Below are 27,803 nucleotides of genomic sequence, written 5' to 3' on the forward strand. Positions count from 1 at the left end.
ACTAGGCCAACTCAAACATGGCTGCCTATCATGGCTAAGCCAAGTGCAGTTCCAGAAGCGTGAGGCCCCTCTAACCAAAGCCGATGCTAGAGACCCAAGATGCGAAGTATGCAGCCCGAGGCGCAAGGGACGAGGCCACTGCAAGGCCAAAGGCGCAGAGGCGCAAGGCCAAAGGCGCAGAGGCATAAGGCCCAAGGCGCAGAAGCGCAAGGCCCAAGGCGCAGAGGCGCAAGGCCCAAGGCGCAGAGGCACAGAAGCGCAAGGCGCAGAGGCGCAAGGCCCAATGCCAGACGCGCAAGGCCAGAACATGAAGCGCAAGGCGCAAGTCCGGAAGCGCAAGGCCAGAGGCGCAAGGCACAAGGCCAGAGGCGCAAGGCCAGAGGCCAGAGGCGCAAGGCCAGAGGCGCAAGGCACAATGCCAGAGGCGCAATGTCAGAGGAACAAGGCATAATGCCAGAGGCACAAGGCGCAATGCCAGACACGCAAGGCCGGAACATGAAGCGCAAGGCGCAAGCCTCGAGGCGCAAGGCACAATGCCAGAGGCACAAGGCACAATGCCAAAGGCGCAAGGCACAATGCCAGAGGCGCAAGGCACAATGCCAGAGGCGCAAGGCGCAATGCCAGAGGCGCAAGGCCAGTGGTGCAATGCCAGAGGCGCAAGGCCAGAGGCGCAATGCCAGAGGCACAAGGCCAGAGGCGCAATGCCAGAGGCACAAGGCCAGAGGCACAAGGCGCAATGCCAGAGGCGCAAGGCCAGAGGCACAAGGCGCAATGCCAGAGGCGCAAGGCCAGAGGCACAAGGCGCAATGCCAGAGGCGCAAGGCCAGAGGCACAAGGCGCAATGCCATAGGCGCAAGGCCAGAGGCACAAGGCGCAATGCCAGACGCACAAGGCCAGAAGCATGAAGCGTAATGCGCAAGCCCGGAGGCACAAGCCCGGAGGCACAAGGCACAATTCCAGAGGAACAAGGCACAAGCCCAGAGGCACAAGGCACAAGCCCAGAGGCACAAGGCACAAGCCCAGAGGCACAAGCCTTGAGGCACAAGGCACAAGCCCAGAGGCACAAGCCTAGAGGCACAAGGCACAAGCCCAGAGGCACAAGCCTAGAGGCACAAGGCACAAGCCCAGAGGCACAAGGCACAAGCCCAGATGCACAAGCTTAGAGACACAAGGCACAAGCCCAGAGGCACAAGCCCAGAGACACAAGGCACAAGCCCAGAGGCACAAGCCTAGAGACACAAGGCACAAGCCCAGAGGCACAAGCCTAGAGACACAAGGCACAAGCCCAGAGGCACAAGCCTAGAGACACAAGACACAAGCCCCGAGGCACAAGCCTAGAGACACAAGGCACAAGCCCAGAGGCACAAGCCTAGAGACACAAGGCACAAGCCCAGAAGCACAAGCCTAGAGGCACAAGGCACAAGGCCAGAGGCACAAGCCTAGAGGCACAAGCCACAAGGCCAGAGGCACAAGCCTAGAGGCACAAGCCACAAGCCCAGAGGCACAAGCCCAGAGGCACAAGCCACAAGCCCAGAGGCACAAGCCCAGAGGCACAAGCCACAAGCCCAGAGGCACAGGCCTAGAGGCACAAGGCCCAAGCCCGGAGGCCCAGAGGCCCAAGCACAAGCCCAGAGGCCAAGAGCCAGTGAAGCCAAGCCATGAAGGGCAAGGCTGAGAAACAGTAAGACCAGAGACGTCAAGCAGTGAGGCCTTGACAGACCCAAGGTGCCAAGCCAACGTGTGGTCAGAGCTGTGTGGCGTGTGGGCTGAGGCCAAAGCCGTGAGGCGCGACGCCGGAGCCCCAAGTTGTGAGGTACGAGCCAGGAGGCGCGAGGCCGGAGCCTGGAGTCATGAGGCGCGAGGCTGGAGCCAGGAGGCCGGAGCCAGGAGGCCAGAGCAGTGAGGCGTGAGCCAGAGTCATCACGAGGCCAGAACCCTGAGGCGCGAGGCCAGAGTTGTGAGGCCCCATCAGAGTTACCCCTAAGAGTGTAATTCACCTGTGAACTTCAGGATACACCTACTTCATGAGTGGTATCCTAAATGCCAATTTAGTCACACCTGAACCAATTAACTCATCTGGAGGTTCAGCTGGAGGGCAAGTTCCAATGCGAGATAATGTGTTATATCCACAATTTTCCCTCCTATAGAAGGAGTAAATCAGACAGAATCCGGTCTGGTGAGATAATAGTGGAATCAAATGTGTTATTAACCACAACAGGAGGATCCACATAAGGTTCCATCAACAGGTAAATTCTGAACTTAAACATGAGGTCTGCTGAACCCAGCAAAACATGAGGCAGCAACCTCACCATGCAGCATAATCTACTTAGAAAGTTCCAAGCCTAAATTTCTAATTTTAGTGCAGGACTCTGACAGATGTGAATGACAGACTGCACACTTTTTTATTCTGGCCGACTTCCTCTGAACTTTTTTAGGGATAGTGCCGGTTCCTAAAAGGAATGGGAGACAGAATCAGGCTCTACCCACACCACTACAGGCCAGAGTCCTGACACACCTGCACTTACGTGACCCTGGGACTCGTCAGGGGGGCTAGCATCTGACCTGTCACCTTCATCCATTGTAATAAGCAGTGAGTAGGTTGTTATACAGAAACACACAGAATGCACATTTCCCCGTTCCCAAGGTTTGATACCTGTTTGGGCGACGACAGGGCCCGTTCCCGCCTCCAGTGTTCCGTCCCGGATCACACGCCGCCTTCCAGGGCGCCGCCATATTCCGACCAGGAAATGCGGAAGTCTTTGCACTGCACATGCGTCAGTGTGCGTGTCAGGCTGGAACGCATGGCGCGCGCACACCCGGAAGTGCCACATGGCCGCGGCAGACAGCGGGATGCCGAGAGCCCTCACCTGAGGGAAGCGGCTTTTGCCGGGAACTCCTGCTCCACCGGCCGGCTGAGGGACCTCTCCTTTAGAGGTGTCGGCCAGGGGCTGCTTGACAGGCCGGAACGAGAGAGCAAGACCCCCCCGATCCGCCTGGACCCCGTACATCCCGACGGTAAGACTTGCGTCCGTCCTGTACAGGGACAGGAAAAACACTGAGGAGAGGGGGATGGGGAGGGGCTTTTAACCGCTTGCGTTTCCTGTCCCTGTAAAGGTCAAAGGAGCAACTCCTACCGTGCTGTCATGTGGCGTCCTGGAAAGTATATTAAATGGTTGGTTATTTGAGTATAATATGATGGTACTTCTAATTAGGCACTGTAAAGTATTTTATTTTTGCAGTCTATGGTAGTAGCAGCACTGTATAGCAGTATTATTTATGACTCTATGGAAGAGTTATTCTGCTTTATACTAAATGCTGAATTTACACAGTATGGACTAGGGGCTTGGAGCATCCTCCAGTTTAGCACAGATAGAGGAATAATAGTGTCAGCACTCCTCCCTCACCCGCATTATGTGAACCCAGCTTATTTATCTTCTTTATGGTAGGTGTTTTGTACACTGTACAGGTTAAGCACAGAGTCAGACTGCGGCAGCAGGGGCCCCCCAGTAACAATGACTCTGGGGGTCCATTGATCTACTACATGCAAATATTACATTCACACATTTACCTATGCTACTGGACAGTTTGTGAAATAAATGGTAAATGCTTCCTTTGTCTGTACATAGTGAAATAAGTGTATTGTGCCAACTATGGATCATGTTTGGGGGCCAAGTGAATTATTACAGTAAAGAGGCCCACCAGAGGATTCTCCTGTCCTCCTGTGTGCCCCATACACCCCCGCTTTCACTGGAATGGTATTTCACCGCATTATCAAACTCAACTGTAAGGCTATGTGCACACTAGAAAATTGACTTTTCTTAAGGAAAATCCGCACCCTCTGGCAGAATACTGCACCTGCATTTTTGCCGCAATTTGCCGCAGGTTGATCCCTGCGTTTTTTTTACCATTATCTATGGCAAAAACCGCAGGTACCTGCAGAAAAGAAGTGACATGCACATTCTTTTTGCTGCAGAAAAAAAACGCAATGTGCGCACGCCATTTTTTTTTTTTCACCATAGGTTTTGCTGGGGAATGACTGCAGAAAGGTTATGAACATTTGCTGCAGCAATTCATGCAGCAAATCCACGGCAAAAACTGCAGCGTGCGCACAGGGCCTAAAGGAGTAAATGAATGCAGACCCTTTTTCTGCTGATGATATACTGATAGACTGTTGAATCCCTATGTATATATTCTTCTACCTAGATGTATTGGATACTGCTGCACAGTGACAACAGTTGGTTTGAAAATATCATCCATGTCACCTACAAACTGCCAATGAAACAGAGTATTTTTTTAATTTTATATTTACATTTTCTTCAATATTCTGGCACAAAGTTCCCTTGTAGGGTACAGGAAGTGCAATGGTATGAATAAGATGTATACAGGTACTTAAAGGGAATTTGTCAACAGGATTTTGCTATTGAATCTGAGAGGAGCATAATGTAGGGGCAGAGAGCCTGATTCCAAGGACATATCACATGCTCAGCAACTTGCCTTAGTTTCAATACAAGAAGTGTGTTTTTAGGATATTCTCACTGCAGAACTAAATGTCATGTGTCAGGCAGTCCAGCTAATCTGTGTAACCCCGCCCCTACTGATTGGTAGCTTGCTGACAATGCATACACAGGAAGCTGCCAATCAGGGATGTGTGAGGAGTTATAAGAAGCTCAGTTTTCATAGCATTGCTACATATAGCAGAGAAAACAGGGATTTTGACAAAATTTCCCCGAGCATCTCAGGAAGTGATATATCAATGGAATCAGGCTATCTTCCAATACATAATGCAGCTTTCAGATTTCATAGCCACAACCTGCTAAAAAAATGCCACTCTAACAACAAGTAAAGGGAAATAATAGTGCTAAAGAGGGAGTCCTTTTCCCCTTTTAACCACTTAGATGCCACTTTCACGATTGAAAGTGGCAGTGGCCAGTCCATGACCTTTTCTCTCCGTTTCTTTAGCGAGGCAGTGGTAGTTATCTTATTGGAATACTGCCCTGTGGCCTAGTGCTCTGCTTCAGTATATCACAGTACATGTTGGCATTCATGGTTCCCTCAATGAACTATAGCTCTCAATAGTCGGCAGCACTCATGCAGCCCCAAACCATGACACTCCCACCACCATGCTTGACTGTAGGTAAGACACTCTTGTCTTTGTACTCCTCACCTGGTTGCTGCCATACATGCTTAACACCATCTGAACCAAATAAATTTATCTTGGTCTCATCAGACCACAGAACAGGGTTTCAGTAATCCATTTCCACAGTCTGCTTCCCTTGAGTAAACTGTTTGCGGGCTTTCTTGTGTATCATCTTTAGAAGCGGCTTCCTTCTGGAATGAGAGCCATGCAGACCAATTTGATGCAGTGTGCGGCATATGGTCTGAGCACTGACAGGCTGACACCCCCAACCCCTTTATCCTCTGCAGTAATGCTGGCAGCTCTCATACATCTATTCTGAAAAGACAACCTCTGGATATGACGCTGAACACGTACACTCAACTACTTTGGTCAGCCATGATGAGGCCTGTTCTGAGTGGATCCTGTCTTGTTATACTGCTGTATGGTCTTGGCCACCAAGCTGCAGCTTAGTTTCAGGGTGTTGGCAATTTTCTTATAGCCTAGGTCATCTCTATGTAAAGCAACAATTCTTTTTTTCAGATCCACAGAGAATTCTTTGCCATGAGGTCACCAGTATGAGAATGTGTGAGCGATAACATCAAATTTAACACAACTGAGACCTTCTAGCACTAATTAGTCACATGACACAGGGAGGAAAAATGGCAATATATTGAATTATTTAGAAGGTACACCAAACTTACACTGTTATACAAGCTTTACACTGACTACTTTACATTGTATCAAAGTGTCATATCTAGAGTTGAGCGCGGTTCGTGGTTCGAGGTTCTGCAGTTCGCGGCTCGAGTGATTTTGGGGGCTGTTCTAGATAGAACTAGAACTCGAGCTTTTTGCTAAAGCTCGATAGTTCTAGATACGTTCGAGAACTGTTCTAGCAGCAAAAAGACCAGCTAATTCCTAACTGGCTTTCCGCTGTTATAGTGTAAGTTACTCTGTGACTCACACTATTATGAAATTTCAGTGTATAGTGTGCGGGAACAGCGCATTCAGATCACTGCTGTATGGATAATGGCGATCGCCATTTTTTTTTTATTTTCCTTGTCTTCCTTCCCTAAGCGCGCGCGTGTAGTGGGGCGGCCCAGCATGTCAGCCAATCCCAGACACACACACAGCTAAGTGGACTTTTAGCCAGAGAAGCAAAAGGCATGTGTGATAGGATGTCCATGTCACATGTCCCTGCATTATAAAAACGGACATTTTCCTCCAGCACGCCATTATCTGCCTTCTGCGTCCTTGGTGTCAGTCACCGCTGGCGCAGCGCCTAGCTCCGATACTGCTGTGTACGCTCTATACACAGCGCTGTACAGAATAGGGATAGCACTTTCTATCAGTCCTTTTAAGGGCTCATACCGGCAGGGTCAGAGCCATAGGTGACAGGTCCGTGAAAACAGAGTTTAACAGCTACACAAGATGACAGCGTCTGTGTAGCTAAGGTCAGGGATTTCCTCGCTGCATTTCCCCATTAGGAGGGATAGAAAGGCAGGCTTCCATTCCTCTACCCAGAGACCCACAACCCTGGCACTGTACCCTCCTGCCCTTTGCACACTCAAACTCATTGTTACTAAGCCATTATACTAGCAAACACTGAGTGAACTTAGTGGCATCCTAAACGTGGCTGTTGGACTTCTGTATCGTCCCACAAGTGCAAAGATATTTGCAGCACGTCTGCCTGCATTGCACACTCAAACTCATTGTTACTAAGCCATTATACTAGCAAACACTGAGTGAACTTAGTGGCATCCTAAACGTGGCTGTTGGACTTCTGTATCATCCCACAAGTGCAAAGATATTTGCAGCACCTCTGCCTGCATTGCACACTCAAACTCATTGTTACTAAGCCATTATACTAGCAAACACTGCGTGAACTTAGTGGCATCCTAAACGTGGCTGTTGGACTTCTGTATTGTCCCACAAGTGCAAAGATATTTGCAGCACCTCTGCCTGCATTGCACACTCAAACTCATTGTTACTAAGCCATTATACTAGCAAACACTGAGTGAACTTAGTGGCATCCTAAACGTGGCTGTTGGACTTCTGTATCATCCCACAAGTGCAAAGATATTTGCAGCACCTCTGCCTGCATTGCACACTCAAACTCATTGTTACTAAGCCATTATACTAGCAAACACTGAGTGAACTTAGTGGCATCCTAAACGTGGCTGTTGGACTTCTGTATTGTCCCACAAGTGCAAAGATATTTGCAGCACCTCTGCCTGCATTGCACACTCAAACTCATTGTTACTAAGCCATTATACTAGCAATTTATGCTGCCAGTTTAAGGGCCGTAGTTGCATTGTCAGTGATAATTATTGTTGTTTATTCTGCTGTTAATAAAGATAGACCACCGCTGCAATCTACACCACCTCTCAATTTTTACTACCACATTTTAAGTGCACAATCTTGTCGCAATCAAAATGAGTGGCAAAATGACAGATGCTGGTGGAAAGGGTAAGAGGCGTGTTGGAAAAGGAAAAAAAGGGTTTGTCCGTGGGGAAGGTGGCAAAGCTCCATTAACATCTGCTGAAGATAGACCATCTTCCAGCAAAAGTAAGATGTCTACTACTTACCGTGGACAATCCGATGTGCTCCCTTTTTTACGGACACGGACAACTGGAACAAAGGTAGATGATGGCCAAAAAGGAAAATGCTTGAATGGATCTCAAGTGGTCCAACAAGTGCCCTCTCAGCCACCTCAACTACCGCATCCAAAAAACACCAGTCCTCTGAGTTCTCATCCCAATCAAACTTGCTTTCTCCCAGCTCTGAAGTCTCCGTCCGCCCTGCACAGTATGGTGGAACTGAGATGGCTGAGTCTGCAGAGCTGTTCAGTCACACTATAGCCTGGGAATCAGAGGTCTGCTCCCAAGCTACAGTGAGTACAGACCAGGAAATGGTCTGCAGTGATGCCCAGAACCTTTGTGACTCTGATTCAGGCCGTGAGGACCAAGTTTCTGAGCATAATGTTGACCCTTTTTCACCAACTGTAACAATTGTTGTTATAGACAATGAAGAACATACTGATGACGATGAGACGCAGATACCAGATTGGGATGACAACTTAAATATTCGGTCAGGGCAAGAAAAGGCTCGGTCTGAGGGTGAGGGGAGTGCAAACACAACAATTGATGAGGAAGTTCTAGATCCCACCTACTGTCAACCCACAGTCAGGTACTCGAGGAGGTCAACAGAGGTGGTGGAGGAGGATGCAACTGATGACGAAGCTACCTTGCGCCTTCCTGGACAGAGTCGGAGTACTGGTAGCACGTCTACAACTGCATCCTCAGCCACCACTCTGCCTCTGAGCACTAGTTGGGGTGGATCAACAGGTCGCATGCCCTCTAAGCCTTGCCTAGCCTGGTCCTTTTTTGACATAGCAAAAGATCGCCCAAATTATGTGATCTGTAAAATTTGTCATGATTCTGTTAGTAGAGGTCAAAACCTCAGCAGTTTGACAACTTCTTCCATGAATCGTCACATGAATAAATATCATATGTCCCGGTGGGAAGCTCACCGTGCTGCAATGCGGCCTAGCGGAGCGAACCATCCACCGCCTGCCCCTTCTAGTGCATCCGCGTGCTCTTCATCTTCTAGGACTGTGGGGACAGCTGTCACACCTGGTTTTTCACGCACAACTTCCACCACTGTAACCGCAACAGGCAGTTTGCTTGGTAGGTCGTCAGTTGGTTTGGAAGGGGAAACAAGTGCGTGTGTACAGCTCTCTCAGACATCGATAGCACCAACGTTGGATGAAGGCAACATCATGTCTATGCCTATACTTTTCTCACAAAGCTGCATTTTTCCAGTCTGTCGCTGTGCCCCAGTACCAGATGCCCAGTCGCCACTACTTCTCTAAGAAAGGTGTGCCCGCACTACACCAGCATGTCGCACACAACATCACCGCTTCCTTGAGAAACTCTGTGTGTGTGAACGGGTGCATTTCACCACCGATACTTGGACCAGTAAGCATGGACAGGGACGTTACATGTCGCTGACTGGGCACTGGGTAACTATAGTGATAGATGGTGAAGGGTCTGCTGCACAAGTCTTGCCGTCCCCACGACTTGTGTGTCAATCCTCTGTCTGTCCAAGTTCCGCCACTAGTTCTGCCTCCTCCACCTCATCTGGGTCCTCCACCTCCGCCCCAAGCCTGCCTGGTCAGGCCACCAGCGTTCTCACTGCGCAGAAGGAATCACGCACCCCTCATTACTATGCTGGCAGCAGAGCCCAACGGCATCAGGCGGTCTTTAGCTTGACATGTCTTGGGAATAAGAGTCACACAGCTGAGGAGTTGTGGTCAGTGTGAAGATGTAATTTACCCTCTCACTGTATATGCTGTACAGATTCCTATTTCAAGCTGGGTTCATTGTCTTATTTGAACTACTTCTGTGTACATTTCTATTGTTGTAGGTAATCACCCCCTAAAATGCAAGGTTATATCCTCTTGAGGCACTTCCATCCCTGGGAGTAGGGGGAGGTGGGCCTAGAGTCCAACTAGTGTAAACTCTGCTTACCTGGGAGATTCAGTCAGAGTGAGCTGAAACTTGAAGAGAGCAGGAGCTCCAGCCTGTGTGGCTGTGGACACGGACGGAGCTAGGCCTGTGTGGCGGCCCGTGGGATTGTGTGGAACTCTTTGGACTACTGTAAGGACGATTGCTTTGTAATCCGGTCCGAGGATTGTCGGGAAGGGCCCCGAATCTGTTTTACGTGGACTTATCGTGTGCTGTTCCAGTGTTCTTGTGAATAAACCTGTTGGATCGTCCCTCGGCCTCGTCCATCCTTTGCTCTGTTGTACACCCCCGTCACAAACTGGTTGGCAGCGCTGGGATCAGAGCAGAAGGAATGGAGGACAACGGCCCATTAACATCTGGAATCAGAACCTCAGAGTACAAGAACTGGACTGTGGTGAGCCTACAAACAATGGCCCGTGAAGTAGGAGTTCGTTTCAAAGGACTCTCCAAGGAGCAGCTGATTGAGGCGCTAGAAGGAGTCTGTTTGCAAAATGACGTGGAGGAAGGATCCTCACAGCAAACGGAAGAAAGACGGCAGCCGGAGGTGAATACCCAAAAAAGTCAATGGGTTGTGTGGTACAAGGAGGAGATGGCACTGCTTGGAGATGAGGCCACCATAGAAGATAAGAGGGAGGCCATGCGTGGAGCTAAAGAGAAGGAGCGCAGGATGGAGGAGATGGCACTGCTGGATAAGGAGCTCGCTGTGGAAGCCGCGAGAGGTTCCAGACAGACTGTAACCCCAGCACCCATCATGAGGGAACTTCCCAGGGTGTCCCGCAAAGACTTTAAGCCGTTTAATGAGGCTGCAGGCGACATTGAGGGCTTCTTCCAGGACTTTGAGCATCAGTGTCGATTAATGGAAGTCCCGGACAGGGAGCGTGTCCGGCATCTGGTTGGGCTCCTAGAGGGGGGAGCTGCTGAAGCCTATAGAGCTATGGACCCTCGGTGGAACTGTGAGTATGCGGATATTAAACAGACTATTTTAGAACATTATGCTGTGACCCCAGACACTTACAGGACTCAGTTCCGTGCTTTAGCCTGTGATGGGGAAGTGTCTTTTAAGATATATGCTCATAGACTCAAACAAATATGTAATCGCTGGCTGGAGGCAGAGGAGGCCTTATGTTGGGGGACCTTCCTGCAGGTCATCCTAAAAGAACAATTCTTTGCCCAGTGCCCCGCTGAGATCCGGGAATGGGTGCGTGAGAGAAAACCAGCGACAGTGGAGGAAGCTGCTGCTCTAGCTGATGAGGTGCTCACTATCAAGCCTCAGTGGAGGGTTCTGTTAGAGGATGGAGAGACGCCTAACAGCTCCACAACACCGGATGCCCCCAGTTATTCTGTCCCCATTGTTCCCCGTTCCGCTAAGCCACCACATGTTGATACCCGTGTTAATGTGCCTCCAGTTGCTTCTACTACACTTTCTGGAATACGCCGGGGTCCCGGGCATTTGCAGGCCTCATGCCCAGCCAGCCCATGGAGGAATCATCCTCAAACCCCTACAGCACCTTCAGGTGGGAGCCGGCCTCCAAGTTCCCCTACCCCTTACCCAAGAGGACACCTTGGATGGAGGGAGACCCAGCGCAGATGCTATCAATGTGGACAGCCAGGGCATCGGCAAGTCTCCTGCCCAGCTGTTCAAATGAGGACTGATCCTGCACCCAATCGGATTGTTAATTATTTACAGCCCAGTGCCATGGAGGAAGATGTGGCACCGTTATGTGAGGACTGGCCTAGTGACTCAGCCCCCCATGTTGCACCACCAGGAGTTTACGGGGTGCGACCCGCAGTTATGACGACTTCTGCTCATCGAGGTAAGCACTTGCAGGAGGTTGTGCTGGATGGACAGAGACTTGTTGGATTTTGTGACTCGGGTGCTTTCCTCACACTGGCTGATCCCAGAGTGGTTCGGCCTGAGGCAATCCATAGAGGACCTGGGATTGTTATTGAACTGGCTGGTGGACAATGGAGGACTATTCCCACAGCCATTGTGGATCTGAACTTTGGTTTTGGGGTCAGGCGATGTGTGGTTGGGGTGATGGGTGGTCTGCCTGCAGCTGTTCTCCTGGGCAATGATGTGGGAGAGCTACGATGCCAATTCGTGGCTGCATGAAGCCACATGTAAGTAACGCTCTGCCTGTGTGTACTTAACCAGTGACCTGTAGAGGTCCCTAGTACGTACACAAGTTGGGAGGGGGAGGGATTGTGAAGATGTAATTTACCCTCTCAATGTATATGCTGTACAGATTCCTATTTCAAGCTGGGTTCATTGTCTTATTTGAACTACTTCTGTGTACATTTCTATTGTTGTAGGTAATCACCCCCTAAAATGCAAGGTTATATCCTCTTGAGGCACTTCCATCCCTGGGAGTAGGGGGAGGTGGGCCTAGAGTCCAACTAGTGTAAACTCTGCTTACCTGGGAGATTCAGTCAGAGTGAGCTGAAACTTGAAGAGAGCAGGAGCTCCAGCCTGTGTGGCTGTGGACACGGACGGAGCTAGGCCTGTGTGGCGGCCCGTGGGATTGTGTGGAACTCTTTGGACTACTGTAAGGACGATTGCTTTGTAATCCGGTCCGAGGATTGTCGGGAAGGGCCCCGAATCTGTTTTACGTGGACTTATCGTGTGCTGTTCCAGTGTTCTTGTGAATAAACCTGTTGGATCGTCCCTCGGCCTCGTCCATCCTTTGCTCTGTTGTACACCCCCGTCACAGTCAGCTCTGCGGTCCGAGTTTAATAAATGGTTGTCTCCACTCAACCTGCAGCCTGGTAAGGCCGTGTGCAACAATGCTGCAAACCTGGGTGCGGCCCTTCGCCTGGGCAAGGTGACACACGTGCCTTGTATGGCTCACGTGTTGAACCTTGTTGTCCAGCAATTTTTAACACACTATCCCGGCCTAGATGGCCTTCTGACCAGGGCACGAAAACTGTCTGCTCACTTCCGCCGTTCAACCACCGCAGCTGAGCGACTTGCATCGCTCCAGAAGTCTTTCGGCCTGCCGGTTCATCACCTGAAATGCGATGTGGCGACATGCTGGAATTCGACTCTCCACATGTTACAGCGACTGTGGCAGCACCGCCGAGCCCTGGTGCAATACGTTATGACGTATAGCCTGGGCCAACGAGATGCAGAGGTGGGGCAGATCACCGTGATGGAGTGGTCTCAGATCAAGGACCTATGCACCCTTCTGCACAGTTTCGACATGGCGACGAATATGTTTAGCGCTGACAATGCCATTATCAGCATGACAATTCCAGTCATTTACATGCTGGAGCACACGCTAAACACTATCCGGAGTCAGGGGGTGGGACAACAGGAAGGGGAGGAACTACAGGAGGATTCATATGCGCAAGGGACAACAACATCACCAAGGTCCAGACGTTCATCATCACCAACGCGGCAGGCATGGGACCATGGGGACAGGGATCAACAAGGGCGCATGGTAGCAGGCGAAATGTTGAGGAAGGTGCAGGAGAACATGAAAAAAATGGATGACGAACTGTCCATGGACATGGAAGACTCAGCGGATGAGGGAGACCTTGGTCAAATTTCAGTTGAAAGAGGTTGGGGGGAGATGTCAGAGGAAGAAAGAACGGTTAGCACCTCTATGCCACAAACACAGCGTGGACTTGGTCCGCATGGCTGCGCAAGACACATGAGCGCCTTCTTGCTGCACTACCTCCAACATGACCCTCCTATTGTCAAAATTAGAAGTGATGATGACTACTGGCTTGCCACACTATTAGATCCCCGATACAAGTCCAAATTTTGTGACATAATTCCAGCCATAGAAAGGGACGCACGTATGCAGGAGTATCAGCAGAAGCTGTTACTCGATCTTAGCTCGGCTTTTCCACCAAACAACCGTGCAGGTGCAGGAAGTGAATCTCCCAGTTGTAACTTGACAAACATGGGATGGTCTCGTCATCTTCAACAGTCTACCTGTACCAGTAGCACCGTATCTGGTGCTGGTAACAGCAATTTTATGGAATCTTTTCATAATTTTTTTAGACCGTCCTTTGCAAGGCCACCAGAGACAACAAATCTGACACATAGTCAACGGCTGGAGAGGATTATACAGGAGTATCTCCAAATGAACATTGATGCCATGACTTTGCAAATGGAGCCTTGCTCATTTTGGGCTTCAAATCTTGAACAATGGCCAGAGCTCTCCACTTACGCCTTGGAGATTTTGTCGTGTCCAGCTGCCAGCATTGTCTCTGAATGTGTCTTCAGTGCTGCTGGGTGTGTGCTGACAGATAAGCGCACGCGTCTGTCCAGTGACAATGTGGACAGACTAACGTTCATCAAAATGAACAAGTCATGGATCCACAAGGAATTTACTACCCCTGTGTCATCCTGGGGAGAGTAAATGCTTGTGGATTTGGAATGTGCTTGATGCAAATCAAAACATCCTGTTTGCAACTAGGGCACAAGTGCTGCCACTGATGGGGTGTCTGTGTGGCCCAATTTTTTAAAAAAAGGGAGAGTCCGCTTTGAGTAACCCTTGCTTACATTGTTTTTAAAAATGATCCAAGATGAACAAGTCATGGTTCAGCAAAGACTTTATCTACCTACCCCGGTGTCATGCTGGGGACGGTTAATTATGGCGTATTTTTGAATGTGCTTGATGCAAATCTAGCTGTGAAGTGTACAACTGGGGCACAACTGCTGCCACTAAAGGGGTGGGTGTGTCTGTGGGGCCCAATTTTTGGAAAAAAGGGAGACTCCGCTTGGAGTAACCCTTGCTTGCCGTGTTTTTAAAAAGGAGCCAAGATGAACAAGTCATGGTTCAGCAAAGACTTTGCTACCTACCCCGGTGTCCTCATGGGGACGGTTAAGGATGGCGTATTTTTGAATGTGCTTGATGCAAATGTACCTGTGAAGTGTACAACTGAGGCACAAGTGCTGCCACTGAAGGGGGGGGGGTGTGTGTGGGGCCCAATTTTTGGAAAAAAGGGAGACTCCGCTTTGAGTCACCTTGCGGTGTTTTACATGATTTTAGAAGGGCGTGCCATGCCTATATCTGTGTCTCCTCCTCTTTTTCCTTGTCCAGCTCTTTTGTTTTCGCATGAGTATATGTCCTTGTCACTTTCCCATGTGTTTGTGTTGTGAGTTGTTTGTCACCTTTTGGACAACTTTGAGGGTGTTTTCTAGGTGTTTCTATGTGTTTGTGAATGCCTGCCATTGTTTGCTATGCGGTTCGAGTTCGGTTCGTCGAACATTCGACCAACCGAACTCGAACGGGACCTCCGTTCGACGAACCGAACTCGAGCCGAACCACGACCGGTTCGCTCATCTCTAGTCATATCTTCAGTGTTTTTTCCATGAAAAGATATAATAAAATATCTATAAAAAGATGAAGGGTGTACTCACTTTTGTGATATTCTGTATAGCTATTCTGCCATGGATTTTCAAAGTAAATATACCAGTCAATTATATTTGTTTATAATAAATACAGATTTAATTATGAAATCTGGTGACAGATCTGTTTTAAGGTAGATTTTAACACTGGTCATGAACAAATAATCCCTGAATGATTCATTAAAATGATTTATTCTAATTGCATAACAACAATGTGCTTTTAGCAGGTAAACCCCTACTGGGATTAGGTTGTGGAGTGTTTATACCAGTTTAAAAAAATCAGCACAAACCAGTATCTCAGGTCTGGATGTCCCAGGGTCAAACTGTCTGGCAATGTTATTTACTCATTGATAATGACAGACGTCCTAACAGAAAGAGCATGTGCTTAGTTGTCATAAGGTACCGTCACACATAACGAGATCGCTAGCGAGATCGCAGCTGAGTCATGGTTTCTGTGACACAGTAGCGATCCCGTTAGCGATCTTGATATGTGTGACACTTACCAGCGATCAGGCCCCTGCTGTGTGATCTCTAGTCGTTGCAGAATGGTCCAGGTCATTTTCTTTAAAGGTGATGTCCTGCTGGGCAGGGAACATCGCTGTGTTTGACACTGTGTGACAGGGTCACAGTGAGAGCAGAGATCGTTATACAGGTCGCTACTGCGATCTGTATTGTTCCTGCATCGCTGGTAAGATCTGACTGTGTGACATCTCACCTGCGACCTCCCAGCGATTTACCTGCGATCCCTATCAGGTCGCATCATTTTCGGGATCGCTGGTAAGTTGTTGTGTGTGACTGGGCCTATACACTCTTCTGTAATTGAGGAAAAAATAAAAAACAATTACTTTGATCAAAGCAAAAAAGATGCCATAAAGGGAACCTGTCAGGTCCAATATGCACCCAGAACTACGAGCAGTTCTGGGTGTATATTGTTAATCCATGCCTATCTGTCCCTGTATCTAGTAGCATAGAAAAAGAGATTGTGCCGAATACGGAGTATTATTCCGGTATTTGTCACTTTAACAAACCTATGGCAAGTCAGTGGGGAGCACGATCATTTTTTTTTGAAAATCCCCAGAAAAAAATGCTTGGGTCACTAGAATAGTACTTGGTATTCGTTAGGCATAATCCGATCCCGAATATTTCACTATTCGCTCATCCATCATTAATAACTAATGTGGTCAGTGCTGGAATGATCATTTCACTTAATGATGGTAATTTTGATTTGTCTTTAATCTTTTAGGAGATCTTGAAGGGAGAGTGAAATGGCTGGATAAATCGCAGAAATTCAGACAACTTCAAGATGTCATTGTGTGGCCTTGTCTATGGGAAAGAGACAAAAGATTCTTCATCCCGGAGGTAGTTTAATGTTTTAAATGGGTTGTCAGGTTTAGAACACACATTTTAAATACCCCATTAAAGGGCATCTGTCAGGTGTAGAGACAATGATTACAACAATGTGTCACTTACTAGGCTGTTTTGCTATTTCAATCAGTGTTTTATCAGTAGCAGATTATAACTACAGGATAGCTATCCTCCTTCCTCCTAGTGGAACCCCGCCCCCACAATTGATTAGCAGCTCTCTGTTACTATACCATGTACACAGAAAGCTGTGGTATGGGAAAGCATATTCACAGCTCAACAACTGAGCTCTACTACAAATGCAGCAGAGAAAACTGACTCTCTCATAACTGCTGCACTTAGTAAACTAAGTGATACATCACTGGAATCAGGCTCTCTGTCTGTACATCATGCTATTGTCAGATTACATAGCAAAAACCTGATGACAGATTCCCTTTAAGGAATTTTCTGGTGGTAAAGTAGGGAAAAAACTAATTCATGATCCTCACACTGTGTATTCAATAATGGCTTCATAGAACATATTTAACTATAAAACGACTTGCTTTCAGGAACTACTTTCAAACTACTGTTAATCATCAGGGGTTACAGCAGCAGTACACCCCATAATGCATTGATAATTATTAGAGGTCCCTCCCTAGTAAAGGAAGGAATTGCCCAAACTAGTCATCTGTTCCAGTATAATTCTGATCAAAGCTTGCCTATTGCTCAGGTGACTTTTAAGGACAATCTGTCATGAGTGAGTGCATGAGAGGTGACACAATTATTGACCACTATATGAATTGTTTCCTCATTTTCACCAGTTTTCCCACCTGCAAACTATATCTCTAATTTTCAGTTGTCTCTGAGCTGGTGGGTGAGACTAATTTTATGCAGCACTACTGATACGTGTGACTGAATCCAGCCCTGGAGTGAAATACAAAAAGCTGCAGCGGCATCTGTCTGTGTCTGCTGATCTCTCACTTTGCTGAGCTCTCTTCACTCCCCCATCCCGTCTCCATAGATAGACAGGTGCTGGTATTCTATTTTGGTGGACCTAGTCAGATTTAATCATTTTTAAAGATGGATGGTAAATTTAGAGGACAAGGGAAGAAGTAGCTCTTAAAGGGGTTATCCAGGCGCTATATTGGAGCTATAGTCTGCAGCTAATCTATGTGACTGCAGACTTGTGAATCTTCACAGTGCGCGCTGTCAGGATTTTTGTGTGTCAATGCTGGCAGTGGGCGGGCTCGTGAATGCAGTATGAGATTTGCATATATGCCATCGTATGTCGAATATACGTGCGTGGGCTCGTTAAAGACAAGTTAATTGAGTGAGGCTGGACACGTCTATCCGGAATGAGGCTGGAAGAATGCAAATCACATACTTGTCACATTACCGCCCACTCCCTGGGCAGGCAAAAAGGAATCTTGAGAACGCGCACTGTGAGGATTCACAAGTCTGCAGTCACAGAGTGATTCCATACTTGAGCCCCAAGCCTGGACAGCCCCTTTAAGTAGTGAAAGAAGCAGATTTCTTAGATAGGATACATTACAATGTTTCTAATGTTCATTTGTACTATTGATTTATGCAACGTTTATTGACGTTTATTTCAGAATTTATAACTGCAATAGAAGGTTGATGAGGGAGTAGTAGTTCTGGAATGAAGTCAGAGTTGTCCTATGTTTTTTGGGTTTTTTTTTAGCCAACTGGATGTCTCTTGCAAATTAAGGCTGAAACTTCATCTGAGCTCGGACTGCAGTGCAGTAGGCATACATAGGCTGTTGAGTTTGGCTTGGGAGGTCCACAGCCAGCCATTGTAATGTGGTTCATGCTCAGAGCGAGTTTCACTGAGGTCTTCATAAGTCCTAAGGAAAAGGGGAACTAGCTTGCTGGAAGATGAGGAAGCTGCTACATTCCCCTAGTCAGATAGAGTTCAAAGTTTCATGCTATCATTGCTGCATTATGAAACGTGTACAGTCACAGCAATACTACATATCCTCGTATACCATAGCTATTTCTGCCTTACATACACCTAGTATTATTTTGTAATGTCATTCTGTTTGGTTTTTTTTTTGTTACTCAGGGCTTGAAGCACTACTTTAAAGACACCAATGTAGAAACCATTATTTCTTCTCCCAATAGACAGCTCCTCTATGAGGGGAGACTTACGCTCTCAGGTCTGTATTCTAATGCATTGTACTCTACATAGTGACATTATGTCAATTAGTTCTTAACATTAGTATTTATATTTCTCTTCTTCCCAGAAAGCACACGTCTCCTGGATGTATACCTGCTTCTTTTTGATGACTTTTTGCTGATTACAAAAATTAAAAGAAACAAACGGGTAAGTGAGATAAACTACTACAGTAATCATCCGAATGTTCATGAGTTGTATAAAGTATAATTATCATGTTTCCCTTGTGATTTTGTGATTGACTGACTTAAAGGACTTATCCAGGTTTGGCATGAAAGTCTGCAGTTGTTGTATGTGACTGCAGACTTGTGAATCCTCACATTGTGCACAGTGTTTACTGTCAAGATTCTCCGATGCATTGTTTTTTTACACAACTATACGGATACTCCCTGCCACATTCCGGCTAGATGCTCTTTGTATCTTTAAATACTAGGTTGCACACGTCTAGTTGGAACATGGCTGGAAGTATTCATATCGCCACCGGCACTGGAGAATCCTGACGGCGCACACTGTGCACAATGTGAGGATTCACAAGTCTGCAGTCACAGAGTGATTGCAGGCTTTTATAGTAAACCTGGATAACCCCTTTAATACAAAACACTTAGTTAACACTCATTATTTGTCTTACAGAAATCATCGAATATAGAAGCTAGTACAATGTATCCATCTTTACACCCAGAGCTGCAGTCCATAATAAAAGAAGGAGGTTATTGTAAGGTTCTGGACCAGCCAATTCCACTAGACAGGTTGACCATTAAAGGCATTGATCTTTTCCATGTGACAGGTAACAAATGCAAATTCTTCTATAATTCTCCTATCAAGGTCCAAAATGACAAAATTCAGCTTATGATTAGTGAGCTTTAGCTTGTATATAAGGGATAATATGTTTTTAGAACTTCCCTAATATTACTATACAAAATGTTCAGTGTCAGAAAAGAAATGATTCATGTAAAGGGGAAAAGCAGCTGCCGGGAATGCAAATCAGTTATTTTCTTTTTACTGGTACTATGAATAAAATACAGGCTCAGGTTACAGATACAGTATTACGTTAGTGAAAGGCTCATTATAATGTACTGACCTTCATTCATCTATACAATACTGCCACTGGAAATTGCTACTTTATTGTGCCGCTGGCACCAGAAACACGTCTATAGGTTCTTTATCCCTTTCTAATAGAGGAAGCTGTGCTCACAAAAGAGAGATATGCTGTAGGGAACAGGTAATAATACAGTTCTTAAAAAAAAAAAAAAAAAAAAAAAAGGGGGGTTTTGTGCTTTAGTTTCTTACAATTCTTTGGGATTAGGCACTAGTAGCAAATAAGCAGGACACTCTCTTAACTATAATTTTAAAAGTTTATACAAGTATAAATGTGTAGTAAAGCTCCCGTACAATATAGTCTGCATTGTACCTGTGTGTGCCTTATTTTTCACAGATTCCATAAGAAAATTGAGGTTTGCACCATTGTTTTGCTTTTAGGGGTGACTATGGCTCAGTTTGATGAAACATGGCACCTTGGCAACTATTTGGACCCTTAGGCGGGCTTTGCACGTTGCGACATCGCAAGCCGATGCTGCGATGTCGCACGCGATAGTCCCCGTCCCCGTCGCAGGTACGATATCTTGTGATAGCTGGCGTAGCGAAAATTATCGCTACGCCAGCTTCACATGCATTCACCTGCCCTGCGACCGTCGCTCTGGCCGGCGACCCGCCTCCTTCCTAAGGGGGCGGGTCGTGCGGCGTCATAGCGACATCACACGGCAGGCGGCCAATAGCGACAGAGGGGCGGAGATGAGCAGGATGTAAACATCCCGCCCACCTCCTTCCTTCCGCATTGCAGCCGGCGGCAGGTAAGCTGATGTTCCTCGCTCCTGCGGCTTCATACACAGCGATGTGTGCAGCCGCAGGAGCGAGGAATTACATCGTACCTGTCGCTGCAGCATAATTATGAAAAAGTCGGAGCCTGCAACGATGATACGATAACGACACTTTTGCGCTCGTTAATCGTATCATCTAGCATTTACACACTACGATCTCGAAAGTGACGCCGGAAGTGCGTCACTTTCGATTTGACCCCACCGACATCGCATGTGCGATGTTGCAATGTGCAAAGCCGCCCTTACACTGGCCATACATAATAGATGTATAGTACCCAAATACACTGGGTTTGGCTGAGCAGTCTAATGACCATGGGGGATTTTTGACTCTACCACAGGTTTAGGCCTTGGTAGAGATAAGGATAGGGCAGCTGGATTTCAATGGCTCTATCCTTTTGTTCTAATGAGATAAGCCACCAGAAGTGCCCTACATCAGCCTCCTCCCCTGTGCCAAGCCAGTTGTGGTTATGAGTGTGGGTCGGAAGAGAACTATCATATACAGTTGTGTTCAAAAGTTTACTTACTGTACCCCGGCACGTACTTGGACATTCCAACATGACAACGATCCAAAACACAAGACTAATACCGGTCATTGGCTACAGCAAAGCAAAGTGAAGGTTCTGGAGTGGCCATCTCAGTCTCCTGACCTCAATATCCTTGAGCCACTCTGGGGAGAACTCAAGCACAAAGTTCATGCAATAAAGCTCAGGAATTCACAAGAACTGGAGGCTTTTTGCCAAGAAGAATCGGCAGCTTTACAATCTGAGGAAATAAAGAGCCTCATAAACAACTACTACTACAAACTTCAAGCTGTCATTGATGTTATAGGGGGAAATACACGGTATTACGAACTGGGGTATGTGATCAGGGTCATTTGGATGTTTTTGGTTTTAATTATGATTCAAAAAGAGAATACACAGTAGTTTGGCAATAAATGGATTCACCCAACCACTAAACATGAGTGGAAAAAAGTTTGTGTTATTCATATTCTCTGAAAAAGGCCAAGAAAGTAAAAACAAAATTTGCCAGGGTATGTGAACTTTTGAGCACAACTGTATGTAGGGTCATCCTTAGTCTTAGTCAAGAATACATGTATATGATTTCCGATTTAACCTGCCAATTATTAATTCCTCCCTTGCCTCATGTCTTTCTGAGCAGTGTATGGAATGAAGCATGCGTTTTTGATCCAGCACGAGAATCGATATCAGCAGTGCATTGCTGCCTTCATTCTGCAAGCAAATACTGAATCTGCTAAGGTTGGTTTTATGCCTCTATAAAGGGGTTGCCAACTACTTAGATGACCCCTTCTCAACCTGTATGTATTCCCCTGGTAAATTAACACTTATACTCACTTTCAGTGCCAACGATTTTCCAGCGGTGTTGGCACTTACGTGATATTATTCCGTAAAGCGACCCTTGTCAAGCAGCGCTGGCTTCACTGTCCTTGTCTTCGAACATATCAAACATCAAGAGGGAGTGTGCAGAAAACTGCAGCTCTGACTTCCTCTCGATGTTTGATTCTTCTTAAGGCGGGAAGAGTGAAGCCAGCGCTGATTGGTTGCAAGGCTTGTGTTACGTAATAACATCACATGAGCCCCAGGTAAGGGAGTGCCCACACTGCTGGAACAGTGCGGGCACTGAAAGAGTATAAGTGTTGTTACAGTGCCTTATGAATGTATTCGGTCCCCTTGAATTTTTCAACCCTTTCCCACATTTCAGGATTCAAACATAAAGATAAAAATGTTAATGTTATGGTGAAGAATCAACAAGTGGGACATAATTGTGAAGTTGAACGAAATGTATTGCTTATTTTAAACTTTTTTAAAAAATAATAAACTGAAAATTGGTTTGTGCAATATTATTCATCCCCTTTAAGTTAATACTTTGTAGCGCCACCTTTTGCTGTGATTACAGCTGCAAGTCGCTTGGGGTATGTGTCTATCAGTTTTGCACATCGAGAGACTGAAATTCTTGCCCATTCTTCCTTTGCTAACAGCTTGAACTGAGTGAGGTTGGATGGAGAGTGTTTGTGAACAGCAGTTTTCAGCTCTTTCCACAGATTCTTGATTGGATTCAGGTCTGAACTTTGACTTGGCCATTCTAACACCTGGATACGTTTATTTGTGAACCATTCCAATGTAGATTTTGTTTTGTTTGGGATCATTATCTTGTTGGAAGACAAATCTCTGTCCCAGTCTCAGGTCTTTTGCAGACTCCAACAGGTTTTCTTCAAAGATGAATTTTATCCATCTTCCCTGTCCCTGCTGAAGAAAACGGGGCCCAAACCATGATGCTGCCACCACCATGTTTGACAGTGGGCATGCTGTGTTCAGGGTGATGAGTTGTGTTGCTTTTACGCCAAACATAGCGTTTGGCATTGTGCCCAAAAAGTTCGATTTTGGTTTCATCTGACCAGAGCACCTTCTTCCACATGTTTGGTGTCTCCCAGGTGGCTTGTGGCAAACTTTAAACACCACTTTTTATGGATATCTTTGAGAAATGGCTTTCTCCTTGCCACTCTTCCATAAAGGCCAGATTTTTTCAGACTGATTGTTGTCCTATGGACAGACTCTCCCACCTTAGTTGTAGATCTCTGCAGTTCATCGAAAGTAATCATGGGCCTCTTGGCTGCATCTCTGATCAGTCTTCTTCTTGTATGACATGAAAGGTTTGAGGGACGGCCGGGTCTTGGTAGATTTGCAGTGGTATGATACTCCTTCCATTGCAATATGATCGCTTGCACGGTGCTCCTTGGGATGTTAAAAGTTTTGTAAATCTTTTTGTAACCAAATACGGCTTTAAATTTCTCCACAAAAGTATCATGGACCTGCCTGTTGTGATCCTTGGTCATCTTGATGCTCTCTGCGCTTTAAAAAGAACACAGACTATCACAGAGCAGGTGCATTTATATGGACACTTCATTAGACACAGGGGGATTATATTTATCATCATCAATCATTTAGGACAACATTGGATCATTCAGAGATCCTCAATGAACCTCTGGAGTGAGTTTGCTGCACTGAAAGTAAAGGGGACGAATAATATTGCACTCCCCAATTTTCAGTTATTTATTGTTTAAAAAAGTTTAAAATAACCAATAAATTTCGTTCAACTTCACAATTGTGTCCCCCTTGTTGTTGATTTTTCACCATAACATTAACATTTTTATCTTTATGTGTGAAGCCTGAAATGTGGGAAAAGGTTGAAAAATTCAAGGGAGCCGAATACTTTTGCAAGGCACTGTATTTTACTGGAGGTAAACTTATTGACAAGGCATTGTCCAAGTAGTGGACAACCCCTTTAAATATGAAAGGAAACAATGCTATAGTACTTTGGTCATTCATTTCATACTATATTATCAAGAGACTGACAAGTAATTGATGACATTCTTTATGTTTCTAATGTAAAAACAAGCCTAAGTGAAAGGGGTTAAAAAGTGTGATTTTTGTCCCCCCCCAAAAAAACAAACAATTCTTGTCCATCGATTTTGTCTGGCATTGCAGTTCAGCCTTATTTGAATGGGGTGGGTTGCAGTAATAGACCCAACCTATGGACAAGAGTAGCAAATACTACTAGGGGAAAATCAGACAGATTGTGCTGCTAGGGGTAAAATCAGAGCTATGGTGCTGCTAGGGGCAAAATCAGACTGATGGTGCTGCTAGAGGGAATATCATACCGATGGCTCTGCTAGAGGGAATATCATACCGATGGCTCTGCTAGAGGGAATATCATACCGATGGCGCTGCTAGAGGGAATATCATACCGATGGCGCTGCTAGAGGGAATATCATACCGATGGCGCTGCTAGAGGGAATATCATACCGATGGCGCTGCTAGAGGGAATATCATACCGATGGCTCTGCTAGAGGGAATATCATACCGATGGCGCTGCTAGAGGGAATATCATACCGATGGCGCTGCTAGAGGGAATATCATACCGATGGCGCTGCTAGAGGGAATATCATACCGATGGCGCTGCTAGAGGGAATATCATACCGATGGCGCTGCTAGAGGGAATATCATACCGATGGCGCTGCTAGAGGGAATATCATACCGATGGCTCTGCTAGAGGGAATATCATACCGATGGCTCTGCTAGAGGGAATATCATACCGATGGCGCTGCTAGGGAGAAAATCAGACCAATGGTGCTGCTAGAGGGAATATCATACCAATGACGCTGCTAGGGGTAAAATCAGACCAATGGTGCTGCTAGGGAGAAAATAAGACCGATGGTGCTGCTAGACGGAAAATCAGACTGATTGTGTTGCTAGAAGGAAAATCATACTGATGGTGCTGCTAGATTGATTTTTCTCCTAGCAGTACCAATAGCCTGATTTTCAGACTGATTGTTTTGCTACTGGGAAAATCAGACCAATGGTGCTGCTAAACGGAAAATTAGACAGATGGTGTTGCTAGAAGGAAAATCAGACCGATGGTACTACTAGGATGAAAGTCAGACCATTAGTGCTGCTAGGGAGAAAATCAGACAGATGGTGTTGCTAGTGGGAAAATCAGACTGATTGTGTTGCTAGGAGGAAAATCAGACTGATGATGTTGCTAGGAGGAAAATCAGACTGATGATGTTGCTAAGAGGAAAATCAGACAGATTGTGTTGCTAGAAGGAAAATCAGACCGATGGTGTTGCTAGGAGGAAAATCAGACAGATGGTGTTGCTAGTGGGAAAATCAGACTGATAGTGCTGCTTGGGGGAAAATCAGACTGATGGTACTACTAGGGGGGAAATCAGACTGTTTTTCCTAATCTACGGTAGGCTGTTCTCTTGCATAAATTTATGAACTAATGACATGTACAGCAAGTTGCGGTCTACAACTTATAAAAGTAGAACTTCTAAATTATGTACTATAATTTTCTAAATGTTACAAAATATATTTCACAGAAAATGTGGATCTCGCATGTTGAAACTGCCATTTCCTGCTACAAAGAAGCTTATGAATCCAACAGATCATCATTATATGGGCATCCTGTGGAGTCAGCAGAAATCTAGCCTAGTATCTCTATACATTGGATTGAGATCTAAAATTAATTTAATTTTTTTATGTTTTATCTTTGCAGAATTTGTAACATATTGAAAATATTATGTACACTACATTTGCACTGTTTTTATCTTTTTGATAGTGTATATATTTGTAGTAATTTCCCCAATCTACAGTGTTGTTTTAAGGTAAAATAAGGATTTGCTTGTTCAGGTCAAATAAAGTTGCACATGTTAAACAGAACTCTGCAGTCAAACAGATGAATTACTAGGCTTATCTATTTTCTGATCACAAGACATCTGAACTTTAGAATCATAAGACTGGTGAGAAGTCTTTGGCTTTACCCAGAAAGAAACGAGATCGGATGATGAAACTTTACATTTAGTCCACATACTCTCCACTGATGTCAACGCACTTCTTACATCGGTATTCCAAGTTCTGTAAGGCTAGCAAAAAGAAGGATTTCGGCTGTGCCTCAATCCAGGCATCCGTAGCAGCCATGGCATCAGAAATGATGTGAAATTTGGTACCCTTGGGGTGTTTGTTCAGGTCTGGAAACAGATGATAGTTGGAGGGAGCTAGATCTGGTGAAAGAGGTGGGTGGTCAACCAGCTGGAAGCCCAGCTCTGCCAGTTTTGCCGCGTTCGCTTGTGCGGTGTGAGCGGAGGCATGGTCTTGCAGGAACGAGATTCCTTTGGACAGCTTGCTGTGCCTTTTTTCCTTCAGAGCTGCCTTCAATTGGTACCAAAATTCAATGTAATACCTTGCATTGACGGTGGAACCCTTTTGAAGGTAGTCCACTAGCAGCACGCCCTCCTTATCCCAAAACACAGATGCCATCACCTTAGTGGCTAATTTGTGCACCATGAACTTCTTTGGATGGGGAGAACCACTGTGCCTCCACTCTTTTGACTGCTCCTTGTTATCAGGGTCATACAAATAAAGCCAGGTCTCATCCATAGTGACCAGTCCATCCAGGAAGTTCTTATCAGTCCAGAAACACTGACAAATGGACCGGGACGTTTTCCCTTTGGGACCCACTTTGAAAATAGCTTCCTCATAACCAAATGTTCATGGATAATGACACAAACACGTTCACGGGAAATCCCCATGATGTCTGCTATTGCTTTAGCTGACATTCACCAAATTCTTCAGTATGAGATTGTGCACAGCATCAATGATCTCTCTGGAACAACAAACACTCTCGGTTGTCCAGGACGCTCCTCATCATTGGCGCTGAAGTGGCCCGTTTCAAAATTGGCAACCCAGTTCTTAACTGTGGAATATGAAGGGCATTGATTCCTCAATGTCTGAGACATATCATCATGAATATCCTTCATGGACTTTCCTTGTAGAAACAAGAATTTTATTACTCCTCCACTCTCAGTTGCTGTGATTAATGCATTAGACTCCGCCATAATGTTTTCCAGCGTGTGTAGAACACTGTTGCCATAAGCAACAAACACAAAATTTTGAAAATATATATTATACACATAAGGCTTTCATGTGATGTAACATTCGTTACCATAGAAACAAAAAAAAAATCACAAAGCCAAAGACTTATCAGCAGCCCCTCGTACATGAAGTCGCAATACAGAAAATTAACAAATAAAGACAGTATGTTACTCTGCATCTCCCTCCCTATAATATGCCTCCGACCAAGGACGTACCGGTGCAAACTGGTGATCACGGGGGCACAGGGCACTTTGCCTCCGTGATTGCTGCCAGGCACTCAGTTTACCTGACAGCCGAGCCCTGGTCCTCACAGGCAGTGATGGTCCCTGCACCGTCCCTGGCTGTTTACCCCCTAAATGCTCATATTTATCCTGCCCTGTACGCTGAGCGCTTACACCATGATTGCATGCAAGGGCACGTGCCCACAATCCGGAATAGCAGCGTTTTTTGAAGCATGTTTTCACTGCCTCCAAAATGCTTCATTGTACAGTACAAACACAATGGATGGGATTTATAGAAATCCCATGCCCACTGTGCTTCTTTTCTCCGCAGCATAAACTGACATGTGGCACAGCTTCCCTAGCTGCAGCATGTCAATTTATGCTTGCGGAAATGCGAGTGTTCTCTGCAGGGAAAACAGAGCGAAAGTTCACAGAGCCTCAAGTCCTGATCGTGGATACAGGCAGCTGCGGTCTCCTGTGGATAACACTTGCGTCTCAGCAGGAGAAGACACACCGTATCCAGGATACAGCATGTCCGGATCGTGGTCACTTGTCTTAAATCTCTGAAAAACGTGATCAGACAAAATTCCCAATAGAAAATTCACTGTAATAAGGCAGAGGGAGTCACTTTGACTGCACATCTGGTCTGTGGTCCGGCGGTGTCCATCTTTTTACGCCTTTTTCTAGGCACAAAAGTGTTGTCATCAACAGTTTTGTTCA

The 27,803-nt window shown here is 46.2% G+C and overlaps 1 protein-coding gene across 2 annotated transcripts in view; it reads left to right on the top strand.

Moving 5' to 3' along the window:
• The window catches only part of PLEKHG7 (pleckstrin homology and RhoGEF domain containing G7), a 149,227-nt gene extending 123,592 nt beyond the window's left edge, over positions 1-25,635 (top strand). For both annotated transcript variants that reach the window (XM_075342440.1, XM_075342439.1), the window contains exons 13-18: positions 16,248-16,363; positions 18,429-18,522; positions 18,610-18,689; positions 19,170-19,323; positions 21,572-21,669; positions 25,311-25,635. In XM_075342440.1, coding sequence (XP_075198555.1) covers positions 16,248-16,363; positions 18,429-18,522; positions 18,610-18,689; positions 19,170-19,323; positions 21,572-21,669; positions 25,311-25,418 — 650 coding nt within the window. In that variant the 3' untranslated portion in view covers positions 25,419-25,635. The remainder of the gene's footprint in view (positions 1-16,247; positions 16,364-18,428; positions 18,523-18,609; positions 18,690-19,169; positions 19,324-21,571; positions 21,670-25,310) is intronic.
• Positions 25,636-27,803: the final 2,168 nt, after the last annotated feature.

The sequence above is a fragment of the Anomaloglossus baeobatrachus genome, chromosome 4 (genome assembly GCF_048569485.1).
Source record: "Anomaloglossus baeobatrachus isolate aAnoBae1 chromosome 4, aAnoBae1.hap1, whole genome shotgun sequence".
NCBI lineage: Eukaryota > Metazoa > Chordata > Amphibia > Anura > Aromobatidae > Anomaloglossus > Anomaloglossus baeobatrachus.